The sequence below is a fragment of the Bos indicus genome, chromosome 12 (assembly GCF_029378745.1).
Source record: "Bos indicus isolate NIAB-ARS_2022 breed Sahiwal x Tharparkar chromosome 12, NIAB-ARS_B.indTharparkar_mat_pri_1.0, whole genome shotgun sequence".
NCBI lineage: Eukaryota > Metazoa > Chordata > Mammalia > Artiodactyla > Bovidae > Bos > Bos indicus.
Genome location: NC_091771.1, coordinates 78,222,261 through 78,242,517, shown reverse-complemented (window position 1 = coordinate 78,242,517; position 20,257 = coordinate 78,222,261). Strand labels below are relative to the sequence as shown.

The following is a 20,257-nucleotide window of genomic DNA, read 5'->3' as shown; positions in this document are numbered from 1 at the left end:
ATGAGGAGGCAGCTTACCAGGTGGCGCTAGTGGTAAAGAATCCATCTGCCAATGGACTGGCAGGCAGAAAAGGAGACATAAAAGACACGAGTTCCATCCCTGGGTTGGGAAGATACCCTGAAGGAGGGCAGAGCAACCCACTCCAGTATTCTTGTCTGGAGAATCCCATGGACAGAGGAGCCTGGCGGGCAGGTCCATAGGGTGAAAAAGAGTCAGACGTGACTGAAGCAACATAGCACTCATGCATGTATGCGAAGGAAAGCTTTGGAAAAAGAACTAAGAATATTATAATGCAATGCCTGGGGCTTCAGAGGACCTTAGCCTGGAGGAAAAATTTAACCTTTGGGAACCTCAACTTTTTAAGAACGGCTCAGCAGTAGACCTTAGGCATGGTACTCGTAACACATCAACTACTTGGTTTTAACCAATTTAAAATCATTTGTTCAATTTGCATTAGCTTTGAAAAATTCAGTTCAAAGGATTTCACTTGGGCATTGGAGCTACTTAATTGGATATTCCTCCTTTAATCTGTAGTTTGTTTCTTCTGTTTTAATTTTTTTCCTCCATTTTAAAACTAAAATAACATACAAATGCTTAAAACTACTGAAAACAAATGTAGAGCTTAGTGAATTATTTAATGACACACATCGTTGTATCAACCAAGTCAAGAGACAGAACTCTGTCAGCCAATCACCCATCGCATCCTAAAACCAACCCCCTCCTTCTAAAAGGAACCGCTATCTAGATTTTCACAGTAACCCTCTACATTTCTTGATGTTTCACTTCATCAAGTGGTGTATCTCTATACACTAGTGCTTATTCTTCCTTATTTTCAAAAATTTTATGTCCTTCAAGCGTCTTTTCACCTACAGGTTCTTCCTCTACCCCTCTTTTCTTTATAGTAAATCTGTTGATCTGTGGAATTTCCCAGAGTCTGGATTTTGCATGTTGCATATACTCGAGGGTATCATTCGACATGTTCCTCTGTTCTCTGCATTGAGTGCAATTTGGCAGCTGCATCCAGCTGGTCCCTTTGGTAAGGCTATATACATAGTGTGCTGGGAACAACCCGCTTAAGGTGTTATTTTAAATATGACTGTGATACATTTATGCTGCTCATTTTTATGTGGAAACTATCTTCTAACCTTTTAAGAAGAAGGTATGGGTCACAGTAGCTTTCCTAACCTCCCAGAGCTTCCTCTTCTATTGATTTTGGGCCATGTTTTTTTTTTTTTTTAATGATGGCTTGCTTTCTGAGATCCCCTGGCTCTCTTTTCCCTCCTCTATTATTTCTCTCTATTGTCTTTACCTGACTCAATTTCAGCTCCATTCTCCATAGTTTCTCCTAAGTGATGGCCTGTCCTGGAAGATTAATTGCTCCAGCTCACTGGAGCTGGACTGATCCAGCCTCTTCCGAGCTCCCAATTCCCACTGCTCTTCTCAGACTGTTCCCTGTGGTTTCCAGTGGCTCTCTGAGGGTTCCCTTCTTTGGTCCATCGAATGCCCTAGTGGTCCCCTCTATCTCCTCCCATACAGGCCCTGCTATAGCACACAAGACCTTGTGTCTGACTGATGCTTTATTTCTGGTTACTTGTACTTTGGGGTCTTGGACTTACACTTTGACACCCAGCTTTGCCATAAATGTGGTTCATGGGTGTTTTGATTTTGCCGAGTAGCAGTTTCTATGTGGACCTTGGGTTTGTGAAGATCCAAAAACTATGATTCCACTTCCATCTTCTCAAGACTATCCATTTTAGAAAGCTATTTCCCTGTATTTTTTTTTTTAACCAAACTAAGATGAGGGTCTTCATTACTCACATACTGTGGGGTGAGGAGATGACTGCCACTGAAAAGAGGGTTTGTTATTCATGGTCTCCAGGAGGAGGAGACACGTCACAGCATGCAGGGCCACGTGGGGAAGCACCAGGGGCGGAAGCAGAAAGGGCAAGGACTGAGCATGCACAGGAGGCATTACCATGGCTTCCATGGGGAAAGGCAAGCTAAGTCAGGGTGAGGAGCTGAAATCCTCGTAGTGGGCTCTGTGGGTGTCCGGCCATCTCTAGGTGTCTAATACCTGGAATAATTATGGGAAACGAATTCTGTGTTCTGAAGCCTAAGAGCCAGACAGAATAAGGGGTTTGGGCTCTGGATTCATTCACTTGCATGTTGGAGGTGTGCTGGCAGGGGAACCATTTGCCATCTCTAAGAACTGGCCTGCTCTGGGAAGGGCAGTCTTTTCTCGTTCAGCGAGGCCCCAGATGCTGAAGCATCAAGAACATAGAAAATACTGAAGGAAAAAAAAAATCAGTGGTTCTTAGGGGCTCAGAGGGAAGAGAGGGCTCAACACACAGAGTAGAGGGGATTTTTAGGGCAGTGAACTCTTCTTTATGGTATTGTAAGGATGGATAAATGTCATTATACATTTGTCAAAACCTACAGAAGGTACAACATGAACCCTAATGTGAACCTGGAACTGTAATAATAATGTATTATCACACTAATAATGTAAGATGTTAGTAAGAGGGGACACGGTGTATGGAGAGACAGCACGGGGGACCACTCTTGACTTTCTGCTCAATTTTTCTGTAAACATAGAGCTTTTCTAAAAAAATGAAGCCTATTAAATAAAACACAAAGTGATAACAAACAAAATCCTCAGATAGCTTTCTTCCAGTCTAAGAAATGGAAGATTATCCATAGCTGTATTTTTTCAGCAAGTCGCCCTTCCCCAGATTCTCTACTGGAGGTAAGCTATGCCTCCTGTGGGACCTGCCTGTCACCACAGCCACAGCCAGTCAGATCAAACCACAGGGCTGCTCTGTGTGGTCACTGGGCTGCTCTACCACCCCACCTCTGCTGACTTCCCAAACTTTCATCTGTCTTAAGCCTGCAATGTTCTTTATCCTTTACTCCTCGCATGTTTTGTAAGGAGCCGCTCCTGGTCTCAGATGTCCGTAGGGCCCCAGGAAGAAGCAAGGTCACAGGCTGCAACTAAGCAGGGATGAAGGACATCTGCCCAACCCTAGAAGAGCTGGACAAGGAGCAGGAAGTGATGCTGTTATCCCAAGAAGCTGTGCTCTCTGACCTCAAGCCCTAGAAAGCATGCTTGCTGCTATGGACTGAATTGTGTCCTTCAAATCCCTGTGTTGAAGCCCTAACCCCCCAAAGTGGCTGTATCTAGAGATGGGGGTCTTTAGAAGGTCATTAAGAATGTGGCTCTATCTAAAGATGGGGGTCTTTAGACAGTAATTAAGGTTTAATGAGGTCATACAGGTGAGGCTCTGATCTATTAGGATTGTAGCCTTGTAGGAAGAGAAAAAGAGATTTCTGTCTTTGCTCGGCTTGAGGACACAGTGAAAAGGTGGCCCTTGACAAGCCAGAAACAGAGTCCTCACAAGAATCTGACCATGCTGATACCTTGATCTCAGACTCTAATACTTAGAGAAATGACATGTCTGTTGTTCAAGCCTTCCAGTCTTTGGTATTCTGTTATGGCAGCCTGAGCTAGGACACCTGCCAATGGCAAAACTGTTTCCTGGCATAAAGGAGATGATAAAGTGAATGAAAGATTCTTCCTGAGCTTTGAAAGTGAAAGTCGCTCAGTCGTGTCTGACTCTTTGCGACCCCATGGACTGTACAGTCCATGGAATTCTCCAGGCCAGAATACTGGAGTGGGTAGCCTTTCCCTTCTCCAGGGGATCTTCCCAACCCAGGGATCAAACCCAGGTCTCCCACACTGCAGGTGGATTCTTTACCAGCTGAGCCACAAGGGAAGCTCAAGAATACTGGAGTGGGTAGCCTGTCCTGTCTCCAGAGGATCTTCCCGACCCAGGAATTGAACCAGGGTCTCCTGCACTGAGGGCGGATTCTTTACCAACTGAGCCATCAGGTAAGCCCAAGCTTTACCAGTATTTATGTATACAAAACTGGGAATTTTTTATCAGGTCTCTGAGCATCATCACTTTCATGAAAGATGGGTGAGCCAGCCACACCGGTTTCTGAGCTAGAATGTAAGAAGAAAATCCAATAGATATCTGAGTGTCTTGCTATGACAGAAATTCTGCTGGGCTCATTATTATAAAGCATCTGAAGAATTCCCATGATAACCTTGTAAAATAGTCATTTATTAATCCCAGTTTTCAGATAAAGCACAAAAATCAAAGACATTCAGAATCTACCCAGCTGCTAAATGACAAAGCAAAGGTTTAAACAGATTTACAGGCTGTAACACAGAGCTGTTCACACTCTCCCCAGTAACCACAGGATAAATTTTAGATACACACCCATCTCTGCTGCCTGGTGTGCACAGCTCGTTGCAGCAGGAAGATGAAGCAAAGGCAACAGGTGAAGTAGAAAGAACTTGCAGCACCCGAGACAGGCCTGCCTGTGACTCATGGTCATACAGTCCGCACTGAATTTGCTCATTGCAAAACATGGATGATAAAATACCAACCTCGGAGAAATGGTGTACAACAGAGATTGGTAAACCAAGGCCTATGGGCCAAATCCAGCCTATGATTGGTTCTGCTACAGTCCAAGAGCAACCACGGGCTGTTACGTGGTTGGGGGAAAAAACAGTAGCAATATATTTCATGACATGTGAAAACTCTATGAAATTCAAATGTCCATGTCCATACATAAAGTTTTATTGGAACCCAACCACCATCATCCATGTACATTATCTATGGCTGCTTTGCACAGCAGTGGCAGAGCTGAGGAGTCACCACAGAGATGGTACAGCCTGCAAAGCCTAACGAATTTATTCTCTGGCTCTTTTTGCCAACCCCTAAGGTGAAGAACAAGGAGATCAAGTTAGTCCATCCTAAAGAAAATCGACCTTGAATATTCACTGGAAGCACTGATGCTGAAGCTGAAGCTCCAATACTTTGGCCACCTGATGCAAAGAGCCGACTCACTGGAAAAGACCTTGATGCTGGGAAAGATTAAGGGCAGGAGGAGAAGGGCATGACAGAGCATGAGATGGCTGGATGGCAGCACCAACTCAATGGACCTGAATTTGAGCAAACTGTGGGAGATAGTGAAGGACAGGGAGGGGGCGAGCTGCAGCTCACGGAGCTGTAGAGACTCAGGCATGATTTGGTGACTGAACAAGGTGAAGAACAAACAAGGTGCATTTAAGTTAACAGCAGAGTGCGCGGCACACCGTACAAGTTCAAGGACAGTGAGCTCTGAGTCCACTGGCAACCCAACCCCTCTGACCTTTACCAGCCTTCAGACTCTAGGTACCCACTAGCTGGCATGTTAGGTAGAGGGTCTTGATTCCTAAGTTCCATAGTGTCCCTGCCATGGGAAGGCGAATCAATGGTGGGGGAAAAAGCTGATTAAAAGATTTCTCTGCTCCTATGGGGCAGTCCCATGGGTCAGCTGTTGGACTCAAGGACAACATGGGCCTGACTTACATGTAAACATAGCGATCAACTCTACTAACAGACAAGCCATGGGGCAAGTCTAATTGAGCATAGAGCACAATTGATGACTAATTATCACTGGTTTATTCCCAGTCTTAGGAAACACATCTTAGACAGTGGAATGCATTCATTCTTAAGTGCTTAAGCTTTTTCAAACCCTTGTAATGAAGAATGCTCTGATGTGTGCTATTTAATGATAGAAATGATGAGAAAAGGGTGGAAGGCTGAGCTGCAATGCGAATTGCCTGGCCTTACCACCTTGGGACAAAGGTTCACAACCTTGCATGCTGGGGACCTTGGGGCAACAATTTGTTTCCAGCACATTACATACAGATAAATAAACAAAGTCAGTAGTGACAGACAGCCCAGGTCTGGGCATTTGAGACCAACCACGCTTCCTGTTAAGCTTCCCAGACGGCAGTAGTGGTAAAGAACCCGCCTGCCAATGCAGGAGACAAAAGAGATGTGGGTTCGATCCTTGGGTTTCAAAGATCCCCTGGAGAAGGGCATGACAACCCACTCCAGTCTTCTTGCCTGGAGAATCCCATGGACAGAGGAGTCTGCAGGGACCACAGTCCACAGTGCTGCACAGAGCCAGACACGACTGAAGCAACTCAGCACACGTGCAGGCTTCCTGTCGGTTTGTCAGTTGCGTGAGCAGCCTCCCAAATGAAGCCTGGCAGAGGCAATAATCACGACAGCAGTATTACAAATAATAATGACAACATACCCATGTTCGCTGCAGCATTATTCACAACAAGGAAGGACGAAGCAACCTAAATGTCCCTCGACAGATGAGTGGGTAAGCAAAATGTGATGGAGCCAACTATGGAATAGTATTCAGCCTTAAAAAGGAAGGACATTCTGACACATGCTTCAACATCGATGGGACTTGAGGACATCACACTAGGTGAAATAAGCCAGACACAAAAGAACAAATGCTGTGTGATGCCACTTCCATGAGCTATCTGAAGTGATCAAACTCATAGAAACAGAAGGTAGAATGGTGATCACCAGGGGCTGGGGGGAGGAGGAAAGGAAGTAGTTGTTGACTGGGTGCCGAGTTTCAGTTTTATATAATGAAAGTCCTCTCTGTTGCACAACAATGAATATACGTCACACTACTGTACTGCACACTTACTTAAAAATGGCTAAGATGGTAAATTTCATGGTTATCTATTTTTGACCATAGTGAAAAAATGGTAATGATGATAATGGTAACAATAAAGTTTTATTGAAACAAATCCATGCCCATGCGTTTACACTACAAGGGAAGAGCTGAAGAGCTGGAGTAGAAACGCTCTGGTGTGGAAAATCTATTCTAGTATTCACTATCTGGCCCTTGACAAACAAAAATTTGCTGCTCCCTGCTTTAGAATGTGGGCCTTGTTCACTGCTGAGTCTGCAGGAACTAGAGCACTCTGATGTATCGTAAGCTTTCAGGTAGTGGCCTGTATTTGTAACGATTAGCTTCTATGTCTTTAAGCCATCATTAATGGGTTTAGGGAATTTTGCAGTTGAACACACTCTAAAACAATAAGCAAACAGTGAAATCATAAAAATCAAGCCTGATAAAAGCTGAAAGAAGTCATCTCTGAAAGACCAACAGGTTTGTAAAGCCTAGTGAAAGAGAAGCACCCACAGCCAATACAAAAGGCACCAAGCCTGAGGTCAGAAGATGAGGTTAGAATCCTAGCTCCGTCAATAGCTAACTGGTTGACCCAGAAACAGAACAATCCTCTTGCTATCCAGTCTCGGTACCCTTATGACTGCTAATTTACAGTTGAGAAAAGAAACTTCAGGAGGATCAGAACAGGATAAGACTGGAGTCAGAAAACCACTGCAACTCTGAGTAATGCAGGCAGGTTGTTAGAAATAATGAGAAGAAATCTTCAGGTGTTTTGAGAATCATTAATACAGAACAAGTCTAAGAAACACTGTTCCGCTGAACTTGCTACATGGTATGATAATCATTTGTTTCCTTATCAACTCCCCTAAGCAGGCACTTCTAATGACTGCAAACAGTAACTACTGCTGACAAGCTGTGCCTTCAAAGCACGTGTCGTCTTCTGTATGAAGTTTGATGCTGGACTTGGCACTGGCACAAATAATTGTTAGACGCATAAATGAATGTGGAATCAGATGTGGCCCCTCTGTGGTCATTTGTCACATCAGAAAGAGGACTGGGAGTCAGGGAGCTTCGATTTAATGTAAGCACCAGAAAATGGCCAAGAAGGCTTAGAAAGAGTCACTCAGTCATGTCTGACTCTTTGCAACCCCATGGACTATACAGCCCATGGAATTCTCCAGGCCAGAATACTGGAGTGGGCAGCCTTTCCCTTCTCCAGGGGATCTTCCCAACTCAGGGATCAAACCCAGGTCTCCCACATTGCAAGTGGATTCTTTCCCAGCTGAGCCACAAGGGAAGCCCAAGAATACTGGAGTGGGTAGCCTATCCCTTCTCCAGCGGATCTTCCCGACCCAGAAATCAAACCGATGTCTCCTGCATTGCAGGCAGATTCTTTATCAACTGAGCTACCAGGGAATCCCAGAAGGCTTAGAGGTTAGAAGTATGTTGAGAAAACACAGTTTGTGCCCATCTTTAGATACATGTTAGATCCCCCAGTCTTCCCCTATTCCAATCCAGTAACAGTTCTCTTTCTACACCATAAATCAGATCATGTCACACTCTCTTTAAAATGCATTTACAGCTTCCCAAACATATTAGTTCAGTACAGAGCTGTGCTGTCCCCACACACGTGACCACTGAGCACTTGAAATACAGCTGATCTGGCTGTGACAGTCACATACATATCGGATTCAAAGACTGAGCAGGGGAAAAAAAAAGTAAAATCTCCCATTCCTAGGTTTTGATGTTGATTTCATGTTGAAATGATAATGATTTGGGATGTTTTATATCAAATTAAGTGCTAGAAAAATTGAAATAAAGTTTGTGGCTCGTATTCTATTGCTAATGGGTAGTAATGGGACAGAAAGCCCTTTGAAATAGACCCGGCTCCCTGCTCACCTTTCAGGGCTTTTATCTTTCCCGCCTTCAGCAAAGCCCTCCTCCACCTACCTCTAAACTTCAGCCGCGTCTGCAGGTTCCTGAATAGCCTACTTGCTACCTGGGCTTTGGCATCTGGTGCCCGCCTCCCTGGAACACCCTATCAGGTCAACTCCTCCTGGCCTCAGAGGACTCAGTTTCACTGTATCTGGGAGGGTTTCCTGATCACAAGTGTCGCTTGCGGTCCCCAGCACCCCACGTGCCACACGCCTTGAACTGGCCACTGACTCAGTTCGATTGTTATTGTTGTTGTTTAGTCGCTCAGTCGTGTCCAACACTTTGTGATCCCATAGACTGTGGCCCACCAGGCTCCTCTGTCCATGGGATTCTCCAGGCAAGAGTACTGGAGTGGGCTGCCATTTCCTCCTCCAAAGACTCAGTTTGATGCCCCACCTGGATCCTACATTCTCTCCATCTTACTCCTGTTGGGTCCCCAGTGGCCAGCAAAAGTCCTAGGCACTCAGTGTGGACTGAATGAAAAGGTAGATAGAAATGCAGTCAATAAATTTACACCCTAAAAGGGTGCCTCATAAAAGGCAGGCTAGGATACAAGCTTGAGAAAGTGCCATCAGCCAAAAGAGAAAAAGTCACAATAAGTTATATTCTAAACTTTGGGATCAAGTCAATGAAACCTTTTTAAAGACCTACATGACATATTTAGCAAACTTCAAATGCTTGATCAACAACAACACTCTAAAGCAGGTAACTATACTCCAATAAAAATTAAAGAAAAAAAAAAGGCTTGAACTCATAGATAATACAATTCTGTGCCTTTGGAGCTGAACTGAGATAAATCCTTGACCGTGAATGCAAACACGAGTGCATCAGTGTGTTCACTGGAGCATCATTTGTAACAGCAGACAATTCAGTACAATCTAAGTATCCCACCCTTTACAGCAAAGGCTGTAAGCAATGGTATATCCATTCAATGGAATAGTATGAAACTGTGAAAAGGAAGGAAGTAGACTCTATGTACCGAAAAGGAAAGATCTCAGGATATAGGTGTAGTGTGTGGGTGGAGTATAGGGCACTGTGTTGCTTCTTCACATGATCATATTTCAAAAATATGTGTTTGTGTGCACATACACACAGACTTTTACAGGAAGGATACACAAGACTCTGGTGCTGGTGGCTCCTGGAGGGAGAGGGAGAGAGAAGTGGCCTGCACTGCGCACTCTGTGGACCTGCTAATCATGAGCACACATTACTTTCAAAGACAGATCATCAAGGGCTTCCTGGGTACTTTTTCTGGTGTACACTTCCGTCAGGCCCAGAAAGGTCCCAATTATTTCCCTCTCTTAAGTTGAACAGATGGTAAAATAGCAACGTCTCATGGACATCACCTACCGTGATCTTCTTGTGGTCGGGAAACTCGAGGCCAAAATAGTCTCCTTCCACAAGGTTGAGGTGGTTGCACACGGCATCCAGCAGCACTTTCCCGGGGGCTCTTTGCTGGGAACAAACAGAGCAGTTGTTACGGCCTCTGAGACAGGCAGCTACGGAAACAAACCACGGCTCCCACCGCAGGAGGCCCCTCATGCCTGGGTCTGTAAGAGCTCCCCACCCACCACCCCACAACCCCCAGGCCACCAGCCCCGCTGTGCACACTGCTGGTTCCCGTCCCATGCTGCTCTCATGCTTAGAGGCTGATCTCTGCCATCGTTTCCTCACCCCAATGCCGGGCACTACGCCCCTTAAAAAAACGGACAAATACCATACGGTATCACTTGCATGTGGAGTGTAAAATATGACACAAATGAAATTACCTACAGAACAGGAACAGACTCACAGACAGACAACAGACTTGTGGGTGCCGAGCGGGAGGGGGCGGATTGGGAGTCTGGGATGAACGGATGCGGGCTACGATACAGAGGATGGGAAACAAGGTCCTGCTGCAGAGCACAGGGCACTCTATTCAGTATCCTGTGATGAACCGCCGTGAAAAAGAAGTGTGTATGTATGTATAACAACCCCTTTGCTGTACAGCAGGGTTCAGGATAGGGGAAAGCACAGCACTGTAAAATCAACTTCAATAGAACACATAAAAATGCACTTTATTTTTTAGAGCAGTTTCCAGAAAGTTAAGCAGGAAGTGCGTACCGAGAGTACGTGTGTACCAGGTGCCCACCACACCCGGGGCCTCCTCTTACTGACATACTGGAATAGTATAATACATTTGCCACAACTGTGGAGCCAACATTAATACATTACCACCGTGTGAAGACCACAGCGTACACTAGGGTTCACTGTGTCTATAGTCTATGGGTTTTGACAAAGGCATAACATCATAAAGCCCCCGTCACAGGATCACACGGGTGAGCTTCATCAGCCCTGAACATCCACTGTACTCCCCTCTTGCACCCCTCCTCCTTCCCCTACCCTGAACCCCTGGCAACCACTGATCTTTTTACAGTCTACATTTTGCCCCTTCCACGATGTCGCATAGCTAGAATCATACAGTATGGAGATTTTCCAGATTGGTGTTTTTCACTTAGTGTCATGAATTCAAAATTCCCCCCATTCTTGTCATGGCATGCTCGTCATTTCTTTTTATTGCCGAATAATATGCCACTGCCTGAGGGGAGTACAGTTTGCTTAACCATTCATCTACTGAAGAATATCTCAGTTGCCCAAGTTTTAGCAATTATGAATATAGTTGCTACAAATATTATTTGTGTGCAGTTTTGTGTGGGTGGAAGCCTTTATGATCCCATGCCCATTTTGTGATAGCTGAAAGCCTGTCCCTGGGTCCTCTCCCTCCCCAACAAATGTGGCAGAATGCATGGCTTTCTTCTCTAGACTTTGTACAGGCTCATCTAGACGTCATATGCATGAGCGTAAAAGCCATAGGTTATGTTTTTTTCTATTTATTTAAATTAAAAAAAATTTTTTTACAATGTTGTGTTGGTTTCTGCCATACAACAAAGTCAGAAAGAAAAGAACAAACAGAGTGTTTTTAAGGCCACAGGTTCTTAACCGCCTTACCCAGGATGCCCAGTGAAAGAAGAAATGAATATAATCACTCATTCCATCGTATTCTACTAATATGTAGTTAAGTATCCACAAGTCTGTCTCTCTGATGAAGCTCTGGGCTACATGGTCACCTTTCTGTTCCTCCTGGCAGAGCCCCTGGCATTCCTTCAATGTCTGCTGAAATCCGTATTACACATACATATCCTATAGCTTGAGTCTATAGTGAAAGGGAAATGATTTGCAAGAATCCATTTTCTACCCTCAACAGCTTAGCATCATAAGCCTTGGTTTCATTTCACTCTCTGGTCAATTCTTAAAGGAAAGAAAGTGAAAGTAAAAGCCACTCAGTCGTGTCCGGACTATACAGTCCATGGAATTCTCCAGGCCAGAATACTGGAGTGGGTAGCCTTTCCCTTCTCCAGGGGACCTTCCAACCCAGGGATCGAACCCAGGTCTTCCGCATCGTGTGCAGATTCTTCACCAGCTGAGCCACTAAGGAAGCCCCCAAAACATGGAACGCTTCACAAGTTTGCATCATCTGCTAATAATCTGCTAATCTTCTCTGTATCGTTCCAATTTTAGTGTATGTGCTGCTGAAGGGAACACCAATTCTTAAAGACTCACTTGCAAAAACAGATACAATTCCACCACACAGATCAAACCCAGCAAGAAAAAATGTTTCAAAGACCTTGTCATCTCCAGTTACTGGTTTTATACTTTCACCTCCCTTCTGCGAAGAGCAGAGCAATTTAGAAGCCACTTAGTAACCCAGGAGACTAAAGGCAGTAGAGTCAGACCCTGACAAGCGCCAACGACAGGCACGTCCATTAGGCTGCCCAACAGCATGACCTGAGGAGCCAGCGATAAAGAATCTCTCTCTTTTTTTAAACAGACACCACTTTATGCTCCTACATTCCTCATTGGAATTCAGAAGATGCTCATAGCTATCTAAAGGCATGCGCAGTCTCCATGCATAATCTCAAATTCACAAGGCTCTAGACATTGAATGCCTGGTCCAAAGTAACTGGGAGAGCCGTCCCAATTACCCTGCTGGCACAACTAACGTGTGATGGAGTATAAACCCCATTCGTGTCAATCAAACAGATCCCCGCCACCCTATCCAGCACACACGTGCGTGTCCAACTCTGCGACCATAAGAACTGTAGCCCACCAGGTTCCACTACCTGTGGGATTTCCCAGGCAAGAATACTGGAGTGGATTGCCATTTCCGCCTCCAGGGGATCTTCCTGACCCAGGGATCAAACCCGTGTCTCCTGCATTGGCAGGCGGATTCTTTACCACTGAGCCACCAGGGAAGTTGCCCACCCAGCACACACACACACACACACACACACACACACACACACACACCCACCCACCCACCCCTGGATTTATCCAGTGTTAACAGCTGCATGGATTACTGGTCACCAATCTTTTTTCCCACCTCTCTGGCAGAGCAATATCATGTTGAGAGCACTTGGGAATTCACTAGCCAGGCCCATGGGGTCCTTGGGTTCAAATTCTCACACCTGCCTCCATAGAGTTACATGAAGAACTTAGACACAGCTCCTTGTTCGGGGGTCTCCTCTCCATCGAGTAGAATCTGCAGACACCAGCTAATAAAACCATGATGGGAATGTGTTGGGTGCCGAGAACTTGTAGAGAAATTTCTGTATCTTTTTTTTTTTTTAAGAGAAGACCACATTCTAGTTTCACAATTCTTCTTTCTCACCATTCTTGACATTTCCTACTTGTCTTAAAATGCAGCACCAATTATCTGACCAGCTGGCAAGCACTACTATCTTCCAAAGAATTTCTGGAACTAAGTGAATTTGATAACTTCATCTAGATTTACAGGGGCTGGGAAATGAGACTTTACAATTCAACGCTGAAAGTCTAAACAAGTTTAAAAAAATCAGAAATCAGCATACCATGGACACCTTTATAGAACAATGTTCAACTAAGCACTTGGTGGAACATACTGAGGAGAGAGAGTATTACTGCTGAATTAGGTCCTTGGCGGAGTTGCCAGGGATTTTTGTGACCATACTGAGCACACTGACCATACTGGTAATAATAAGAGGCTAGAAATAGATGTTTGGAGTCAATCTAGTCAATACATGATATAAGTTTTGTCTTAAGTCTTAAAAATTTCCTTAAAATTTATTACTTTGCACAAATCTTTGACACAAAATGACTTTCCAATGGGACCCCAGTTTTTATATCCGGAGAAGTTAATTTCAAGTTTGGGCTTCCCTGGTGACTCAGACAGTAAAGAATCTGCCCACAAATGCAGGAGATGCAAGAGACGTGGGTTCGATCCCTGGGAAGATCTCCAGGAGTATCTTCCGGAGAAGGGAATGGCTACACTCCAGTTTTCTAGCCTGGAGAATTCCACGGACAGAGGAGCCTGGTGGGCTACAGTCCATGGGGTCGCAAACAGTCAGACATGACTAACACTTTCATACTTTTCACTTGACTGATATTATAGCTCTTAAAATTGGCCTGTAAAATAGATGCCTTTAATGCATTACATGAATTCTCCTGTCAACACCGGCTATCTTCAGGGAAAAGGAAAGCCAGTATGTAGCATTACTAGAAAGTATTTCTAAGGGTTGGAATGCAGTCACTACATGACAACTGCATGGGAAAACGGACATGGCATTGACGTCTCAATGCACACCAGGCAGCTGTGCCTAAAATGTTTCTAGACATCACAACAGCAAAGTTCAGGGACCCTATTCTCTTCTAGGAGTTAGTGTAGAAATGTCTGGGTTTCATTAATGCACCCAGAGCTGAATTCAGCTTCAGAGGAGGCACCTCAGAGAAGGGAAGCCAGAGAAGTTTCATCCATGTTCTTTAAGAAAAGTCATCCCCTCCTTCCTTCCAACAGTGGATCTGCTCCATTAATTATCAACATCCTTCCTTTATGCTCGTCTCCAAGGAATTCTTTGAACTTCACATTGTAAGTTTTATTCTGCTCAAAAATCACACCACGGAATCTAAAATGAATGGTTGAGCAACCCTGTGAATGTACTTAACACCTCTGAATTGTGCACTTAAGAATGGCCAAAATGGTAAATCTTTTGCCCCATTCATTTTACCAAAATTTAACAAAGCAGAAGAAAGAAGACCAGAAAAAAAAAAGTAACCAGAGGATGGTATTCATATCTACAAATGATCGAAGAGGGTTACTCACAATAGAGCCTGTTTAAAAACTATTTTTAAGAACAACAAAATAAAGAATCCACTTCCTTTACATTAGATCTTAGAATAACACTGAGGGCGGTAGGGCCCAGCTCAAGGTGAGTGGCTGCGAAGAGCCTTATCACATGGGGGAAATGAGCGAATATCCATGCGTGTGACGAAAAGGCTGTTAGTATTTGACAGGGCAAAGGGCTCTTTTACCTGTCTGGCAAAAAAAAGGGCATGATATGAACATTTTTGGAAGTAACCACAAACCGCGCTCCTGGGACAGGCTTTGCACTAGACGGATGATGGGATCCAACAGCTACGAGTCCACCAGCCCTCTGCTGCTAAAACAAACCTGTGAGTGAGCCGTGGCAAAAGCACAGATTAAGCTGGCAGAACACAAAGAAAAGACGCTCAAAACATTCATCTGTAAAGGCACTTTCTCAAAGAGCGGTTTCCTCTAAGAAACACAGAGACTTACATTTACGACTGCACAAATGACCATACGTGAGGAAGGAAAACCACGGCACGTAGGCATCATTTGAAAACCTAGGCATGTTAATAGTGCTTTAACATGAAAGGGACCTTACAATGAATGTTTTCCTAATTGTTCCCAAGTGTTTCTACTGGGGCTGAGAGGCCAGACCTCTGAGACTCCCAGAGCCTCTAAGAAGTAAGAGTCTGGCCGACCCCACACATGGCCAGTCTGGATTGAAACAGTCCAGAAGCATACTCCTTACAGAGAAGAAACCAAATAATAATTATATGTTATATTTGAGAGAGCAAACTGGTGATTAGTGAAACCACATAATCAAATTTTGATCACTTTTTCTTATTGGCTACTTTCAATTATGCTCCAAGAGGCATGTGAATTTTAATCTGATGCACAAATAAGGTGGCTGATTGCCTACTGGAGTCCCCACAGCTTTCTACATTTTGAACAGGCTTTTCATGGAATCCTATAAAATTAAATTTTAGGAGGAGGTTTACATTCTTGGGGAGTGTCTGGCAACGAAGCGGTGAATAATAAATAGTACGAATTCACACAGAGCTTCAAGCTATTAAAAATGGTGAATCAAAGTCGCTTTGGTTTATTGTGCCTTTAAAATATGTCTGTGCCTTCAGGTTATTTCTGTCACATCAGGTTTTATGAGGAAGTATTTTCTTTCTCCTCTAAAAGAATAAAGACAATTCTTTCTGGGTTGGGAGTGTCTTCTACACCCTCCCCACCTCCTCTGCAGGGCTGAACAAAGGAGTCACCTCACTTGATAGAAGCTAACGTCTGCCATGCTAAAATAATCTCATAGATGGAAATGGATAAAGATAACATTTGACCAAGTTCACAAAACATGCGTCTGCTGAGCTTTCAGAGAGCGGTTTCTGGGAAGTATTTTGTTTTCCTCTCATTTGGGATTAACGTAACCATGACAACCAGGGCATGCTCTTCTCCTGCAAGAGGGAAAGGCTCTCTCAAAGCCTTCGGCCCCTTTTTGCTACCATTACTACCCATTAGAACATTGTTCAGACTTCCACAGCCCACTAACCCTCCACACAGGCACTGTTAACACCGCAAATTCTCCTCCTGCCCCTTTGGCAGGTTTTGAACAGCTGGGTGGAAGTATTAATAGCTACGGTGGCTTAAGAAGCCCGGGGTACATTTGTCAAGTGAGTAGCCACATACAGGCACTGTGCTACGGGCCGAGGGAATGGAGATCAATTCAACACGTCTCTTTCTCTCTGAGTCAAGGGTCAGACACTAAAGCGACAAAGCGACTAAATTAGAATGTATGATAAGTGCTAAGTTAGAGAGAGACACACACACACACGCAAAGTGCACGCACACTCTGATGTCATTTCTCAGAAGGATACTAATCTTATGCTATCAGGGCTACACCCTTACGACCTCACTTGGCCCTACCTACACCTCCTTATTCCAAAGACAGCCCCACTGGGAGTTGGGGTGGCCATGAACGAATTATGGAAAGTGGGGACACCATTCAGCCATGGTACATGGGGCCATGAAAAGACTGGAGATGCTGTCGACCCCTTCGGATCAACGGGAGAAAAAAAGAAAACTCTGACTGAAAAGTATGTAGCACAGAGCCTGGCACGGAACACCAGTTCTCTGGTACCCTAGCTTCCACTGTGATGGGGAAATGCTAGCTGATGGAATAAAGGGCAGGGGGATGGGTTGACAGTGAGGAGGATGTCTTATTTCCCAGCCCCATGGGCACGTCTCTGCATGGTCGCGGGATGGAAAACCCATCTCTGTGCTGCTGGGTGTGTGACCGTGTCCCCAAGGGCAGAGTCCAGGTCCAGAGTTGGGTATGCTTCCTCTGCCCTAGAATTCCACTGGAGGTGACGAGGGCGGCGCCTCTCCCATCTGTGGGCCCAGCAATCACCTGAGGACCCTGGTAAGCTACAGGAGCTGATTCAGGAGGGCTGGGGTGAGCCCTGAGAGTCTGTGTTTCTAAGAAGCTCTCAGGGATGCTGCAAAGACTCTGCTTTGAGAGCAAGGGGCCAGTCATATCGCTACAAGGACATACGGCTGTCCTGGTGGCTCAGACGGTAAAGAATCCGCCCAATGCAGGAGACCCGGGTTTGATCCCTGGGTCAGGAAGATCCCCTGGAGAAGGGAATGGCTACCCACTCCAGTATTCTTGTCTGGAGAATCTCATAGACAGAGGAGCCTGGCGGGCTACAGCCCGTGGGGTTGCAAAGAGTCAGACATGACTGAGTGACTCTCACTCACTCACCAGGCAGGGCTGGCCCACTTGGAGGTCTCTGGGTCCAATCTCCATTTGGGGATAACTTCAAGCTTGAGACTCAACCATAGCAAAAAATACCAAACCTACTGTTATGTGCTGAAATGTGTCTCAAAAAAAAAAATAAATAAATAAAGTGAACTGATGGTTAAAAAAAAAATAAAGGCAATATGTGGTTCCAGTTTAACCCTGGATAGAATCTTGAGATAAGGAGGAAAGACTGCTTTAAACAAAACAACTTTGGGATAATTAACAAATTTTACAAATGGAATGTAAATTGTAAAACAGTATATACAGGTTTAATTTTCTGAATTTGATAACCATACTATGTTCACGTAAGAAAATGTGCTTGTCCTTAGGAAACAGATCTGTAGTATTTAGGAATAAAGTGAAAAGTGATATCTAACTTACTTCTCAAATGGTTAAGACAAAAATAATGTTGATCTGAGTGAGTGTGTGTGTGTGTGTGTGTGTGTGTGTGTGTGTGTGTAAAGAGAGAGTGAGAGAGAAAGGGATTTTTTTGTTGACAAAAAAATCAACAATTCGTTATTCTCGACCAAGAGTATCTGAGACGTCTTTGTACTACTGCAATTCTGTAATTTTGAAGATAATCGAAATATAAAGTTAGAAATACTATTAAAAAAAAAAAAAAGATATGAAGTCCTAGCTCGTGGTCCCTGTGAATGGAAGCAGGGTCTCTGCAGAGGTGACTGAGTGAAGCTGAGGTCATTAGGGTGGGCCCTAGCCCAACATGATGAATGTCCTTATAAGCTGGTATGAAGACAGAGACATACGTGTCATGACCGAGGCAGAGACAAGTGATGTGGATGTGAGCCAAGGCCCGCCAAGGATGGACGGCCCCCACCAGAGGCTCAGAGGGAATATGGCCCTGCTGGTACATTGACGCTGAACTTCTAGCCTCCAGCACTGCGAGAGAAGAAATTTCTGATGTTTTAAGCCATCAGTTTGTGGTTCTTTGTTATAGCAGTACTATCCCACTCATACGGCCACCTTCCATGGGGCGTTACTGACCTTTCAGGCACGTGGGGCACAGATCACACAGTTACATGATGAACTGCACTGTCCCTTGTAAATGAAGAGATAGTGAAATAATAACAGGTTAAGTGGACTGGAGATAACATAAACATTCTGGCCTTGAACATTCCTCCAACTCAAAAAATCAAATAAACTCAGTAAGTAGTAGACTAATGATAGGCGGTGATTGAATTTTTTCCTGCTAATTATTAAAAGGTGTTCCTCTTTTTCCTGTTGCTGTGCTGTTAGTCGCTCAGTCCTGTCCAACTCTTTGCGACGTCATGGACTGTAGCCTGCCAGGCTCCTCTGTCCACAGGACTCTCCAGGCAAGAATGCTGGAGTGGGTTGCCACGCCCTCCTCCAGGGGACCTTCCCGACCCAGGAATCAAACCCAGGTCTCCTGCATTGCAGGCAGATTCTTTATCATCTGAGCCACCAGGGAAGCCCAAGAATGCTGGAGTGGGTAACCTATCCCTTCTCCAGGGCATCTTCCCAACCCAGGAATCGAACCAGGGTCTCCTGCACTGCAGGCGGATTCTTTACCAGCTGAGCTACCAGGGAAGCCCCGTTGCTGCTCTAGATATGAGCTGTGTTCTACGATCAAAATTCTTTTTATATCCTAGTCTCTTCTGGACCCTTCTGCCCATGAGTGGGGAGAGGCGGGGTCCAGGCTGGGAGGTCACCCAGCTCACACACGCTCTCCCCATCCCAGTCCTCCATCCAGGGCTCCCCCTTCCTGGCCCCCCAGCATGTAGTCAGGAGCTGCCACTGAAGGAAGCAGAAGGCCAAGAATACAACTCAAGAAACCCCCTAGGAACTCACTGATCTATCCATAAATATATTTTTCTTAGAAATTTTACAAGGCTACTGCCAGCCTGGGCCTAATAGAAATGATTGGGAAGATGATACTTGGATTTCCCTGGCAGTCCGGTGATTAAGAATCCGCCTTCCAATGCAGGGGACATGGGTCGGATTCCTGGTTCGGGAAGATTCCATGTGTCGTGGGGCAACTAAGCCCACAAACCACAATGACAGAAGCCCGCAGTCTGCACACCCTGGAGCCTGTGCCCACAACAAGAGAAGCCACCACGATGAGAAAGGCGAGCACCACAACGAGAGAGCAGCCCCCGCCCTCCACAAGTAGATAAAGACCACGGGAAGCAACGAAGACCCAGCGCAGCCAAAAATGTGTACGTTCAGTCGTGTCCGACTCTTTGCGGCCCCGTGGACTGTAGCCGCCAGGCTCCTCTGTCCATGGGATTCTCCAGACAAGAATTCTGGAGTGGGTGGCCATTTCCTCCTCCAGGGGATCTTCCCAACCCAGGGATCGAACATCTGTCTCCTGCGTCTCCTGCACTGGCAGGCAGATTCTTTACCACTAGCACCACCTGGGAATCCCAGCCAAAAATAAATAAATAAAAGAAGATGTGGCTAAAGATGGCACACTGAATCCTTGCAGCTTATCTCCACAATACCCAGAAACCCTGCTTTAAAAAAAAAAAAAAAAAGTAAAGAAATGAAACAAGGAATAAATCCATAGAGCAAATAAAATGAGAAGACAGACAGTAGGTGACAGATTTCCCCCAAATTTTAGAAGATGACAGAGGAGCAAACTGCAGTCTAATTACAGAGGAGAAGAGACGCGGCAATAAGGGAGCAGCCTAATTCTGCAGAACTCCCCAAAAGGTCAGGAGTGGGAGACGCCAGGTACTTCCACTGCTTCAGGGTAGAGTTAAAAACTTTTAAAAACACTGTAATTTGTATCCTCATATAGCTCAGAGTTTATAAGGAACATT

The 20,257-nt window shown here is 45.0% G+C and overlaps 1 protein-coding gene and 1 pseudogene across 3 annotated transcripts in view; both read right to left on the bottom strand.

Moving 5' to 3' along the window:
* FARP1 (FERM, ARH/RhoGEF and pleckstrin domain protein 1) overlaps nt 1-20,257 on the bottom strand; it is a 306,924-nt gene that overhangs the window by 97,120 nt on the left and 189,547 nt on the right. For all 3 annotated transcript variants that reach the window (XM_070800413.1, XM_070800410.1, XM_070800414.1), the window contains one exon: nt 9,844-9,948. In XM_070800413.1, the coding sequence (XP_070656514.1) occupies nt 9,844-9,948 (105 nt within the window). The remainder of the gene's footprint in view (nt 1-9,843; nt 9,949-20,257) is intronic.
* LOC139186307 (U6 spliceosomal RNA) lies at nt 11,975-12,075 on the bottom strand (annotated as a pseudogene).